Below are 12,393 nucleotides of genomic sequence, written 5' to 3'. Positions count from 1 at the left end.
AAATCTTTCTTTCAATACTTAACACTCTTGTAAGTAACAAGTGAACTTTAACACTTAGAGGGATAGAAAAAACAGAAAGTTGATGTTTCTTTATTCTCAAACTTTTCCAATGCTGTAGCTTCTAGAATTTTTATTATTCCCCACAAAGCACTTCCTGATGTAGTTGGAGAGCCATGCGCCTTAGAACTTGCTCTTGAGCCATAGACCTATCCATCTGCCGTCCACGATGCTCCTTCCTGCCGAATAGGCCAGTCCATCTGCTTCCACTCTGGTTGCCGCCACCCCCACAGTTCATCCTGTTAGAAACTGGTTTGAAGGTATACTTGTGTTTGCTCAGACCTCTGGTCTCTTCATAATGGTTTGACTGGACATCATGATTGTCCATTTTACCAAAGTAACATGAAAAAATACGTTTGCTCTACTACTCATTTTCAGAGTGCAGTTTCACATGCAAGCAGCGGTCTTCAGAGAGTTAATTTTCATATCATAGACTGGCAGGGCATATTACAGTTGTCTTGCTCCGGTAATGCCATTTACAGATGAGTTTATAGAGTGACATAATGGGAATACTACTAAGTTAAGGTGACCGTTATTTAAGTCTTTCTGGTATCTCAATAAAGTTTTTTTAGATTTGAAAGTCAGATGCCAAATAAAATTTCTTTCCTTTTGATAATCTATAGTTAGAAACCTCTAAGGTAGAGTTAGGTTTTAAAAGTGCTTTAAATCAACTATACTTCAATTAAAAAAAAAGTTGCTTTAAACAGCTTAATCAAGATGAAGGCAAGCAAAGACATAGTTCAAGTGATGAAATGTTCTAATATGAACCAGAAAAATGTAACTCATGCTTTTGATTTTCATTTAATAGTTACTTTTCTTCAGGATATTTAGTGGGGAGGACAAGTTAAAGGTGAGATCACAGGTTGGCTCAGGATAGGCAGATCTAGGGGGCAGTTGGTAGGGAAATTTTCTGTGGTTGAAAGTGAAATATTAGTATTTCATTACCAGGATTAGAAGTAATCGCTTTGGGCAGAGAAAACTGAAAGTGACTAATATCCTTCACTAGTCTACTAGAGTTAAAAAAAAAAAAAATAATTTCCCTGAGTTACAATTTGATGCTTTTAGAATAAAAGCTTAGTCACATTAAGTCCTGGTGTGCCTGAGACTGTTACCTAACAGCAGCCATCTTAGAGGGCAGACAGATGATAAGTTAGTCACTTTAGTGACATACAGTCATTTTGTTTATCTAGCACTGACTTCCTCGGCCACTTCCAGAGTCATTTTGCCGTTGTGCAATAGTCCCTATGGACAGAATTTCTGCTTAACTATTCCCATGGGCCTTGCCTTTCTAATATGCTTGCGTTCATCTCCTGCAGAGGAAGGTCCCTGGTCTTAAAATCCCCTGGGGCAGCCAGGTTGACTTTCCTTAAAGCACCAAACACAAGCTGTAGCAGTTATGGAGAAGAAAATGGCTTGTAGCACGTTCTGAAGGCAACAGTGTGTATGACCAGTACTTGTAGCTGTGCATTACAGTTGCTTGTATCTGTATATCAAGTAGTTTATCAGAATCTTATTTACCAGTAACTGGAATATCTGGTTATAAGGACTATATGCCTATTTTAGCTTAATTAAAATTATTCGTAATTATATAAGTGATATAATAACAGGGTACTCTTTACCAATTTTTCATTAACTTGGGTTTTTAGTAATACTTCACTTCTTATGTAGTATAAGATTAACCATGAAAATATTTTCCAGTTCAGTTTTTAAATTCCAGACAATGTAAGTTTTATATAAGCATAGACTTTTCTGTTCCATTGTGTCTGCAAATGAAAACCATGTTCTTAACTATTCAACTGAGAGGTTTTTTTTTTGCTCTCAGAAGTTACTTTGTTCAGTATTAGCCTATATACGTTATGTTTGAGGGTCTTAATAAGGGAATCGTAATTTTTGGTTGTTTACTAATCAAGGGAATGTTTAGAATTGTAATGAAGTAGAATTGAGGGATAGTCAAATTATTTCTAAGTGGGCTTTCAGAATCACAGACAACTTCATAGATGCAGTGACATTTCAGCTGGGCTTGGAGGATTTAATAGTTTTATGATAGACAGGATAGTGCTTATGCTCAACCTTCCACCTGGAAAGACATGGCTGGAAGTCAAAGGTACATGGCATATTTTGGTGACGTTGAGTTTAGAATGTGAGGTGTGTTAAAGGCTGGTAGGAAAAAGTCAGGGAAAAAAAAAAAAAACCTGAACAGATGGAAGGTTTTTGATGTTCTGTTAAGGATGCAAAACTATTTTGTCAGCACTGGGGAGTCTCTGAACATTTAGAAGTTGGTATTGGATGTGTGGGCTGAGAGATGGAGCATTGAACATTGTGTTTGGCCTTCTAGCTTGAAGATTAGTTGCTAAATAGACAATGATGCTACAATAGAGGGCAACACAAGAAGATCAGGTTTGGGGGTGGAAGTTTGCAGTGAGCAGAAATGATTCAAGTTTTAAACAGTATTGAGGGTTACGTGCTATTTTATTTTGTGATACTGAGCATATTTGGAAATCTGGATTAGAATGGGAGTTGAGGTTTATTTATACATAATTCTATATTCTTTCCTCTGCTGTGTTCTGGTTTTTGTTGGTTCTTTCTATCCTGTTACATTCTGGTCTTAACTGGTTGTTATCTTCATCTGTAGGCTGAATTCTATACCTTGAATTGTGTTTCAGGAATAGCTACGTCATGTGATTGTGGAAAAAGAATGTTGATACTATCTTCAGTTGTGTTGAAGTCTGTGGTGGCAGAATACCATGGAGTTTGTGACAGACTGGGGTGTGTTGATTTGGACTTGACCCAGAGAGAAGTTTTGCTGTTCCAGGGAAATGTAAAATGCTTGGTTTTCCAGCCTTTTCTCTTTTGTCTTCCTGTTGAATTATTTTTCTTTTATTGTAGTCAGTTGGTGCAAGGTTAAGTTCTCAATATGACATGTTGGCTTCTTTGAGAGGTGTTTGAGAATTCTCACAGTTCTCTTCTGGTGACATATCCCACTGCAGTTTATTCTGGCACATTTGGTTCAGAAAATTTTTTAGATGAGACTTTGGGGTATTCTTCCTATAAAATTGTTCTTACATTTCAGTGCAATATGGGAAAAACTTTTTTAGGAAAGACTAGTTTAGTTTAGCCCTCTATATAATTCCGGGACTTCTGTCATTTTCCAGCTTTGACAGTTTTTCTTATAGGAGGTAAGTTAGTCTTGATATCCTTCTCTCAGATAAGAGTTAGGCTAACAAAAGTCATGTCAGCATCATACAAACACTTTTGCAAATGTTTGCCTTAGTTTTCTCCTTTCAGTAACATTAGGGAGCATTTAAGTATTGTCAGAAATTCAATAATTTATTTTTTCTGTTGTGAATGTTATGAGTTCAAATCGGTAGCGCAAAGATTATATGGGTTCCAAGTGTTGTGTAAGTGTGTTGTTAACAAGATTTGTTGACTTCAGAACAATTTATTTTGAAGTTCTTTGTGCTTACTGTTGGCATTGTGTATATGTAATACAGAAAAAAAAATTTCAAGAATCAATTTGGAAAATTTGAAAGATTGAAGACGTTTGCAGTGTGCACATTGTGTTGTGCATGCTGTTTGGCTTGGGATTCTGTTAATGGTTGCTGGGTGAGTGACCAGTGGGGTAATCGGTATTCACATCTGTTATGTGCTCCAGGGGTGTACCTAGTGGAGTATTATATTAGGTGGCACGTTATCTCTTTTTACAGGAGATAAAAAGTTATAATTAAGTTCCTTTAAAACTTCTGATATTTCTTTGAAAAAAAATATGTAAAATCGTGATGAGATAATAATTGGGAGCAGAAAAGAAGGCATGAAGAAAAGGTTTATGTAGTGATCTAGGGTAAATATTGTTGTCTTTTGTACAATTAATGTTATCTTTCTTCTAGTCCAAGTGGTAAGAAGTTCAGAAGCAAACCTCAGTTGGCAAGGTACCTGGGAAATACTGTTGACCTCAGCAGTTTTGACTTCAGAACTGGAAAGATGATGCCTAGTAAATTACAGAAGAACAAACAGAGACTGCGGAATGATCCTCTCAATCAAAATAAGGTTGGTTAATTTACTTATAGCAAATGAGTGCTATTCCACAGGCTCTCCCCAAAGTATCTTACATTGTACTATGTCACTGGAATTTTGGTTGTCTGAATGTCCCAGTTTTTTTTCCTCCTCCCCCTCCAAAGCATTTTGACTTATATGTCTGATTAATTTTCTGGTAGTTGGCTTACAGAGAGATAGCCTAAGTAAAATTGTGCACAGTTGAAAACAACATTTCAGTATCTGTCTAGGCCAACATACATCACACTTTTGGCCCATTGGGACTATTTACAAAAGATTTCTTTGTTGATGTTAATTGTCTCCTTTATTCCCCCCCTTAAAATAGTTCCTGTTGCCCAAAAAGAGGCAAAATTTTATTGTGGCGCAAGTATCCTTACCTACCACATCGTTTATACTTACCTATTAATTTTCAGGATTAGGATTTGAGAAAGAGCAGTTTTTATTTTGACTTTTTGATGATGTTGAGGATAGTGACCTTTAGGAATAATATTCTCATTCTAATACTGTGATTGGAGATTGTTCCATTAGCTCTTACTTTAACTGAGTTGCTTAGTTGATGGTTTATTGTACAGGAATTTAAATGAGTAGCATTTGAATTCTGATACTAATTTAATTGTATTAAAGCACCCAGTATCTTTACAGAGAAAGCTCCCCACCTCCTCGTGGCCCCGAAACAACTAATCTTAGATAACCTTTTTTTTTTTCCCCAGTTTTTTTCCCTCTAAATTTCAGAGAAACACATGTATGTGTGTTGCCACCACCGTTGTGTCACACTGACCATGAAAATGGTGGAGGGAAAAGGAAGGGCTCTTCTTTCTAGGTATTTGGCCGATGTAGCCCTGCGTGCCCCTTGGGAGTGCCGCGTTCATTTGAGGAACCGGGCCGGGCATGGTTTGATGTGCTGGCTCTGCCACTTACCAGCTCATGCAGTCATGGGCCACTTTATTAACCTCTGATGGCCTCCGATTTCTCATTTGTAAAATTTAGGTAATAAAATCTTTCCTTTAGCTGTTGTGAGGAGTAAACAGGAATTTATGTGAAATCACCTAGCAAGTTCCTTTCCTGTTCCCGGTGTAGCTTCCTAAGCAGCGAGCTACCTCAGTGAACAGTGTTGTCTGGTGGCCAGTGTAGGAAACTTTTCTGACCCAAGCTCTCTTCCTCCTCACCTTTTACTTTTCCTGGAGAATATGGGGTCTCTGCTTCATATCCCTCTTTTTTTTTTTTTTTTTCAGAATTTAGCTTAACAGTTGTCTTTTTTTTTTTTTTTAAACAATAGTTTGATTTCCAAAAAAATGGTGTGGAGGTGAGAATGCACTGTTTCCTCACATACTGCGTTAGTTACCTGGCATGGTTTCCAAAGGGTCATCGGCAAGTACCATGTTTAGAGGCAGAGCGGGAAGGGAAGGCTGGAATTGCCTCCGTATCGCTCAACTATGGTGTTACCGTGGGTTGATGGTTCTGAAGGTGTTAAGGAGGATACGAGGTAGTGGTAGGAGTCGGGGGCGCTCAGTTTGGGACCTTGAGTGTGTAGAGGCGAAGCTGGGTGATTTCAGCTTAAGAAAGTCTTTATTCTGGGCTTATTCTGCTGCTTAAATGTACGGAGGAAAATTACGATTTATTTTTCTGAAACTGCCTTTTTAAAACTCTGAACAGTGCTGGCTGTCTTTTGAAGGGGCTTAAATATTTATGAAATGAATGGAATGCTTTCAAGCTACTCTGTTGTTACCAGAATCACAGTTAAGCTGCGCTAAGTGTAATATGAAGATATACTTCCTGGTAGTTATGATTCACTAAAAACCTAAAACTAATTCGTCTCTTTAGTTTGTATGCACCTTTCCGCTCTAGCTGCGCTGGACCGCTCGTCATCCTGCACCGTGGCATGTGCTTTCAAGATTCTGCTTGCTCATGTGCTGTTTCCTCTGCTTGGAATGTGCTTCCCCCTTCCCCTCCATCTGGTGAACTGCTCCTCATCCAAGGCCCAGCTCCATTGTCTCCGTCTCTGTGAAGCCCGCTCTGCATCCTCCAGGCAGAACCAGTCCTTCCTTCCATAATGCCTCCCTGGTGCTTGGCCATTGTATTTGTGATTGTTTGTCGGCTTCAGCTAGAGTGTGAGCTCCCTGAGGGCAGGGTCCATGTCTTTTGTTTTGTTTTGGTATATTTAGTCCAAACCCTAGCATACGGTAGGTACTTAATAAATGTTTGCTGAATGTTTGTGTATTATTCACCTCATTCCAGAAGTTTACAGTGGTCATAAATGTTTACTGAATAAATTAATATACCATACATATTTTGGAAATGCCTTTTATTATCATTGTTTTCTGAAGCTCTCTGTCTGAATTTTGGGGGGCCTGATTTATTTTTGTATCTGATTTTATTTTAGTTGAGTAGACAGAAGATGGAGTTTCTCCTTTTTTTTTTTTTTTTTTTTTTTTAAGTACGCTCTCTTTTGGAGTAACACCAACATTAAATATCTCTATAAAGCAGAAAACATGTTTGTGGGTAATTAATAATAACTATATTAAGTATTTTTTATAATAATACAGTATAAAAAAAATTGAGAGATTTAAAGTGATAAACAGGAATCTGAGGTAGTGTTTAGCTATGTAGTTGTGAACCTGGCTGAAGTGCTTTATTAATTATATTATTATTTCTTAGTATTCACTGGTTTGTCTTATTTTTTAGATTCCACATGTAAATGATAACATACAGTGTTTTTCTTTCTCTGATTTATTTCACTTAGCGTAATACCCTTCAGGTCCATCCATATTGTTGCAAGTGGCAAAATTTCATTCTTTTTTTTATGGCTGAGTAGTATTCAGGGGTGTGTGTGTGTGTGTCTATCTATCTATATGTATGTCTTTATATATCACATCTTCTTTATCCATTCATCTGTTGATGGGTGCTTAGATTGCTTCCATATCTTGGCTACTGTAAATAATGCTGCTTGTGAACATTGGGGTGCATGTATCTTTTCAAATTAGTGCTTTCGTTTTCTTTGGCTGTATACCTAGGAGTGAAATTTTTTTAAAGACTCGTATCTTTAAAGAATTAGAAATGTAATGAACAAAATAAACTTTGAAACAGGCTGAATTGTAGTTTATATTGACTGATTATAAACTGTGATTTTAATGTATCTTTTATATCAAAGGGGAATTTACTGGGTGAATATCTTCAGGTGTGTTTGGAAGAATATCTTTTGAAGATTTTTGCAAAATGGTTTTAAATTCTTTTAGGATTAGTGGGTACAATGGAGTGGAAATTATCTTTCTATCGATACTTACTAAGGTTTTTGCAGTACCTATTCCCATTTGTCTCAAACTCAGTCTTAGCCTTACCCTGAAAATCTGTTCCATTCTTGATTACATTGTACCTTATTGATTTTCTTGCCACTGCCTTGATTATTTCCAGCCGCTACTTCCATCTCTTCAGCTGATAAAGTAGAATTCAAATATCGAGTATGTTACTAAAGATATTCCACTAGATTAATGGAAAAAGACTAGAGAAAGATTTGGAAGTCATCAACCTAGAGCTGATATTTGAAGTCATGAGCAGCTTTCTCAAAGCTTACTCAGAGAGAAGTTGTAGAGCAGCACTATCAATAGCGGTTTCTGTGGCGATGGAGATGTTTTAGCCACCAGCCACATTTGGCTGCTGAGTACTTGAAATGTGGCTGGTGTGACTGAATAACTGAACTTTTAGTTTTATTTAAAGTTTAAGTAGCCATATGTGCCTAGGGGCTACCATATTGGACTGCACAGTTCTAGAGCTATGCCTCTCAATACAACTTTTGCTTCGAAAGCTGAATATTGTCTAGGTATTTATGCAGGCTTTGCTTTTTCAAAGAGGAGATGTTTCCGTGTTTTAGAGATATGATCCTCAACATTTTATGAAGGAAATTAATTTCTTAAAAAGATACATTTCTTTAAAAATTAGAGAACAGTCTTAAGATTGGGTAAAGAAGAGTACGGTGTTTCTCAGTGCAGGATATGTTTAAGGAACTTGAGTAGCTTGGTTTTCTTGCTAGAAATTTATTTTAATGTTTCAGATGTGTAAATATTAAACTGAATTCCTTGTGTTTCCAGCTCTTAACAACACTGAAATGTTTATGAATTAAATCTACAAAACTAATAAAATTCAAGTTCCCTAACATTAATGTGGCATATATTTTACAGCTTGCTCACAATATGAATATGGTATGGAACAAATTAATATTTTAGCCTGACTTGTCAATTCTGCTAATACCTTGGAAAGACTCAGTTCTTTCATCACATTTCACAAATTTGAAACATTTGGAAATAAAGAGCATTATGTTCTCTTGAAGGAATTAATTGTATAAGTCTGCCATTATTTTCTCATGAATTACCTTGGTTTATGGTAGTATGCTATTGTGATTATAAACACAGCATTGGATTCTGTATGGTTGTGTCCTAAGTACTTAATCAAACCATCTAGCAGGTGTTTGCTTTAATTATCTTCACCAAAATAATAACAAATTCTTGTAGAGAGCTAATATATCTTGGGAGCAATATTTGTGCAAGTTGAGAAACTTAAGTGAGCTGGTGGTAATGGTGGAAGTCAGATTGGGTATTGGATAGGTGAATATCCAGTAGGTGTGATTTGGGAAAAGGGAAGACTGGAAGTAGGGAGAGCAGTTTGAGTTGTTTTAGTCCAGAAAAATAATGATGGCTTGAATTAATGCTGTATTAGGAGGTATGAAAATGTGTGAGACTCAGTCAACAGAAATTAGTAGATATGAGTACCTGATGATTGTAGAGAGAGGGAATTGTTGGTGCTAGCTACAATTCTGGCTTGAGTCACTTGGGGGTGACTTGGGGGTCAGTAGGAAGTAGGACAAGAAGAGCAGGTTTGGGGAGGGGGTTACTTTGAGTTGGTGTAACAACCAAGAGATCACCTGTCTCTATAACTTATCTGTTGACATCCTATTGACCTTACACTTTGGCCCAAGGTTTTAATCTCCATACCAGTCTCCTTTATCTAGACCACTGCTAAATTTTAGGTTATTTTACTATACAGATGAGGAGTTGTTATGGCCAGTAAGTTATAGTGAGATGATTGAAGTTTTCAGATCCATAATGAAGAACATTTTTCCTAAACCGTGGCTCTCTAGGAGCAATATGGCATGCTTTCTGCCAGTGTACATAGTTTGTTTTGATGTCTTAATCTCATGTTGGCAGTCTGCTGAGTTATAAGTTTTTTTTTTTTTTTTTTTTTTTTTGCGGTACACGGGCTTCTCACTGGTGTGGCCTCTCCCGTTGCGGAGCACAGGCTCCGACGCGCATGAGCAGCGGCCATGGCTCACGGGCCCAGCCACTCCGCGGCATGTGGGATCTTCCCGGACCGGGGCACGAACCCGTGTCCCCTGCATCGGCAGGTGGATTCTCAACCACTGCGCCACCAGGGAAGCCCTGAGTTATAAGTTTTTTGTACTCTTTATTTCCCATTATTTCATGGTGTAACATCTCTATAATTGACAGTGACTTTGCCAAATACACCATCTGAGGATTTATTTTCCCATGGGATGTTTGTGTAGGACTGGCTGTGTATCTACAAGCATAACTTCATGTTAAATACTAATAAATGAACAAGTCTGGGGATTATTTTACATTGGTAATCTTGAGGTATATAATACAGATGACTATGCTTAATAATTTTGACATGGATATTGTAGACCATGTTGAGCTAGTAATTTCCACTTAACGTAGCATGGGTACGTTTCAGGCTGACAGAGTATTCAGGAGTAAGGGCTGCATAACAAGACCTTACATGTAACAGACACCTTATTGCATCATTTATTCGACAAAAAATTTTTAGCACATTCTGTGTGCTCAGACATTATTCCAGATTCTGGAAATATAGTAGAGGAAGATGATGTGTTTGTGGAGCTTATTATTCTAATGGTATGACAAACTAATACACAATTTAAGTATTAAATGCTACACAGTAAATTAAGTAAGAATGGTTGAGATTGACTAGGTGGCTATTTTAGGCTGAGTGATCAGGAAAGCTTTTTGGAGGGTGTGATTTTTGGCCAAGATCTGAATGAGAAGGAGCCAGCTTTTTAAAAACCAGAGGGAATAGCCAGTGCAAAATCCTTAAGGCTGGTTACATTTAGCATATAAGGGGAGAAAGTAGGCCATGGTGGCTGGAGGTTAGTGAGTGGGAGGGGGTACTTGGTGAGGTCAAGGAAGAAGACAAACCTACTGACAGGACTTGGAAGCCACCATAAGGAGTGGTATGGAATGCTTATTTGTGGCCTTTATGTAGGGAGCAATATGCTCTCTGGCTGCTGTGTGGAGAATATACTGTAGAGGTGCAGAAGTGAGAGCTGGGGGCCAGTTATAGCAGGAGGCTATTTACCCAGGCTGGGATGATGATGCCTTGGACAGTGGTCGTTTAATGAATAAAGAAAGAGTAAGATGTAGCAGGAGACACTAGAGGGGCTTCCCTGGTGGCGCAGTGGTTGAGAGTCCGCCTGCCGATGCAGGGAACACGGGTTCGCGCCCCAGTCTGGGAAGATCCCACATGCTGTGGAGCGGCTGGGCCCGTGAGCCATGGCCGCTGAGCCTGCGCGTCCGGAGCCTGTGCTCTGCAACGGGAGAGGCCACGGCAGTGAGAGGCCCGTGTACCGCAAAAAAAAAAAAAAAAAAAAAAGACACTAGAACTACAGTTGACCTTTGAACAACACACTTGAACTGCATGCATCCACTTATATGCAGATTTTTTTCCATAGTAAATACTGCAGTACTACACGATCAGCAGTTGGTTGAATCCATGGATGCAGGACCACGGATCCAGAGGGCTGACTATAAGTTATATGCCGATTTTCATTTGTGCGGAGGGTTGACGCCTAAACTCCCACGTCGTTCAAAGGTCAACTGTATTTAGTATTCCAGAGAACTTCTGATTTTCTCATATGCAGAAATATCCTTAATAAATAAATAAAGGATATTTATTTATCTTTAGCTGATGAATGAAGATAACAAGTTATTAACAACTAACAGCACTGTTCCATTTTTTGGCTGATTTGAGGTAGGTATTTAGGTATGGATTGTATAAAGATTGCTAGGAAGCAAAAAGTGAACAGAAGAACTTTAGCCATGTTAGCAATAGACTTGCTGATGAGAGTATACTGTTCAGTATGAGAGCAGGCTTAGCATGTTATAAGTTAGTACCTCAAAGGTATCAAAGTACAATAGAGCTTTTGGGAGGGTCTGGCTTGGCCTTTGTGCTAATAATGAAGGTGGATTTGGGGACATAGGTGCCCATGGTATGGTTTTGTCAAGATTTATTTTGGATGCCTGGTTTTCTGTCAACAATTGAGTGAATTTCGCCAAGTTTTATAGGTCTTGAAGAGTTAGCTGACTTTGTAGACTGTAGGTCAACGAGAGAATGAAGCCCTACAGAAAACTACTTGGGTGACTGTTTCCATAATTCTAGGGATGTGTACTCAGCTAGTGCCAACATAGATGTAAAGGAGATAATGAATTCCATGCAGTTGATGCCTTAGTTTGAGTAGAGCTGTTCTGGTTGAAACTCATTAATCTTTTGCCATCTGTCCTTTAATGAACCCGTATTAACTAAAGCTCCAAGAAGTTATTTTTTCAAACAGAACTCTTCAAAACTTGATTTCAATGATGAATTTCAAACCTCCACTTCTTCAGTTAACTACAAGTATATGTCCTTTTTTAATGAGCTCAAAGTATAGTACACCCATTTCATTATTTTTTTAATATTCCATTGATCTCCTTAAAAAGGTAATATCTTATTCCTCATTTAGGATATTACATGAAGTGGATTTTCGGTACAAAATCATAGATCCCAGGTATATTTTTCTTTACTTTTTGCAGAAACCTGTGAAGCTTGCACAACCTTCTGAATCTACTAAAACCCCACTGAGTTGTATACTTTAAAATGGTGAATTTTATGGTGTGTGAATTATATAAAAAACTGAAGGGTTGTAAAGCACTTTGCATTGTTGGCTTTTGATTTTTGTGGAAACGCATTAGCTGTTGGCTACTGTGCATATTCTGGAGAAAATCCGAAATTACGTTTTGAGGATAATCTTGTTTCGACCTGAAGATACCACTCAGGCTCCTCTTTGTGTGAAGCAGCAGATGGCTTTCCTTATGAGAAAGCTTAATAGGTCAAGTTTCTAAATTTTAGTAGCATGTTCAATAGCATGTTAGTGCTGATAATAAAAATAGCTCCTATTTCTTCAGAATTCATGTGCCAACATAACTATAAACTCTACACCTATTTTGTTAA

The 12,393-nt window shown here is 37.9% G+C and overlaps 1 protein-coding gene across 2 annotated transcripts in view; it reads left to right on the top strand.

The window, feature by feature from the left end:
- MBD2 (methyl-CpG binding domain protein 2) overlaps positions 1-12,393 on the top strand; it is a 62,977-nt gene that overhangs the window by 9,962 nt on the left and 40,622 nt on the right. For both annotated transcript variants that reach the window (XM_082641441.1, XM_082641440.1), the window contains exon 2: positions 3,942-4,101. In XM_082641441.1, coding sequence (XP_082497567.1) covers positions 3,942-4,101 — 160 coding nt within the window. The remainder of the gene's footprint in view (positions 1-3,941; positions 4,102-12,393) is intronic.

The sequence above is a fragment of the Mesoplodon mirus genome (genome assembly GCF_964341445.2).
Source record: "Mesoplodon mirus genome assembly, chromosome: 13".
Lineage (NCBI taxonomy): Eukaryota > Metazoa > Chordata > Mammalia > Artiodactyla > Ziphiidae > Mesoplodon > Mesoplodon mirus.
This window is presented reverse-complemented; position numbering and strand designations above follow the sequence as displayed.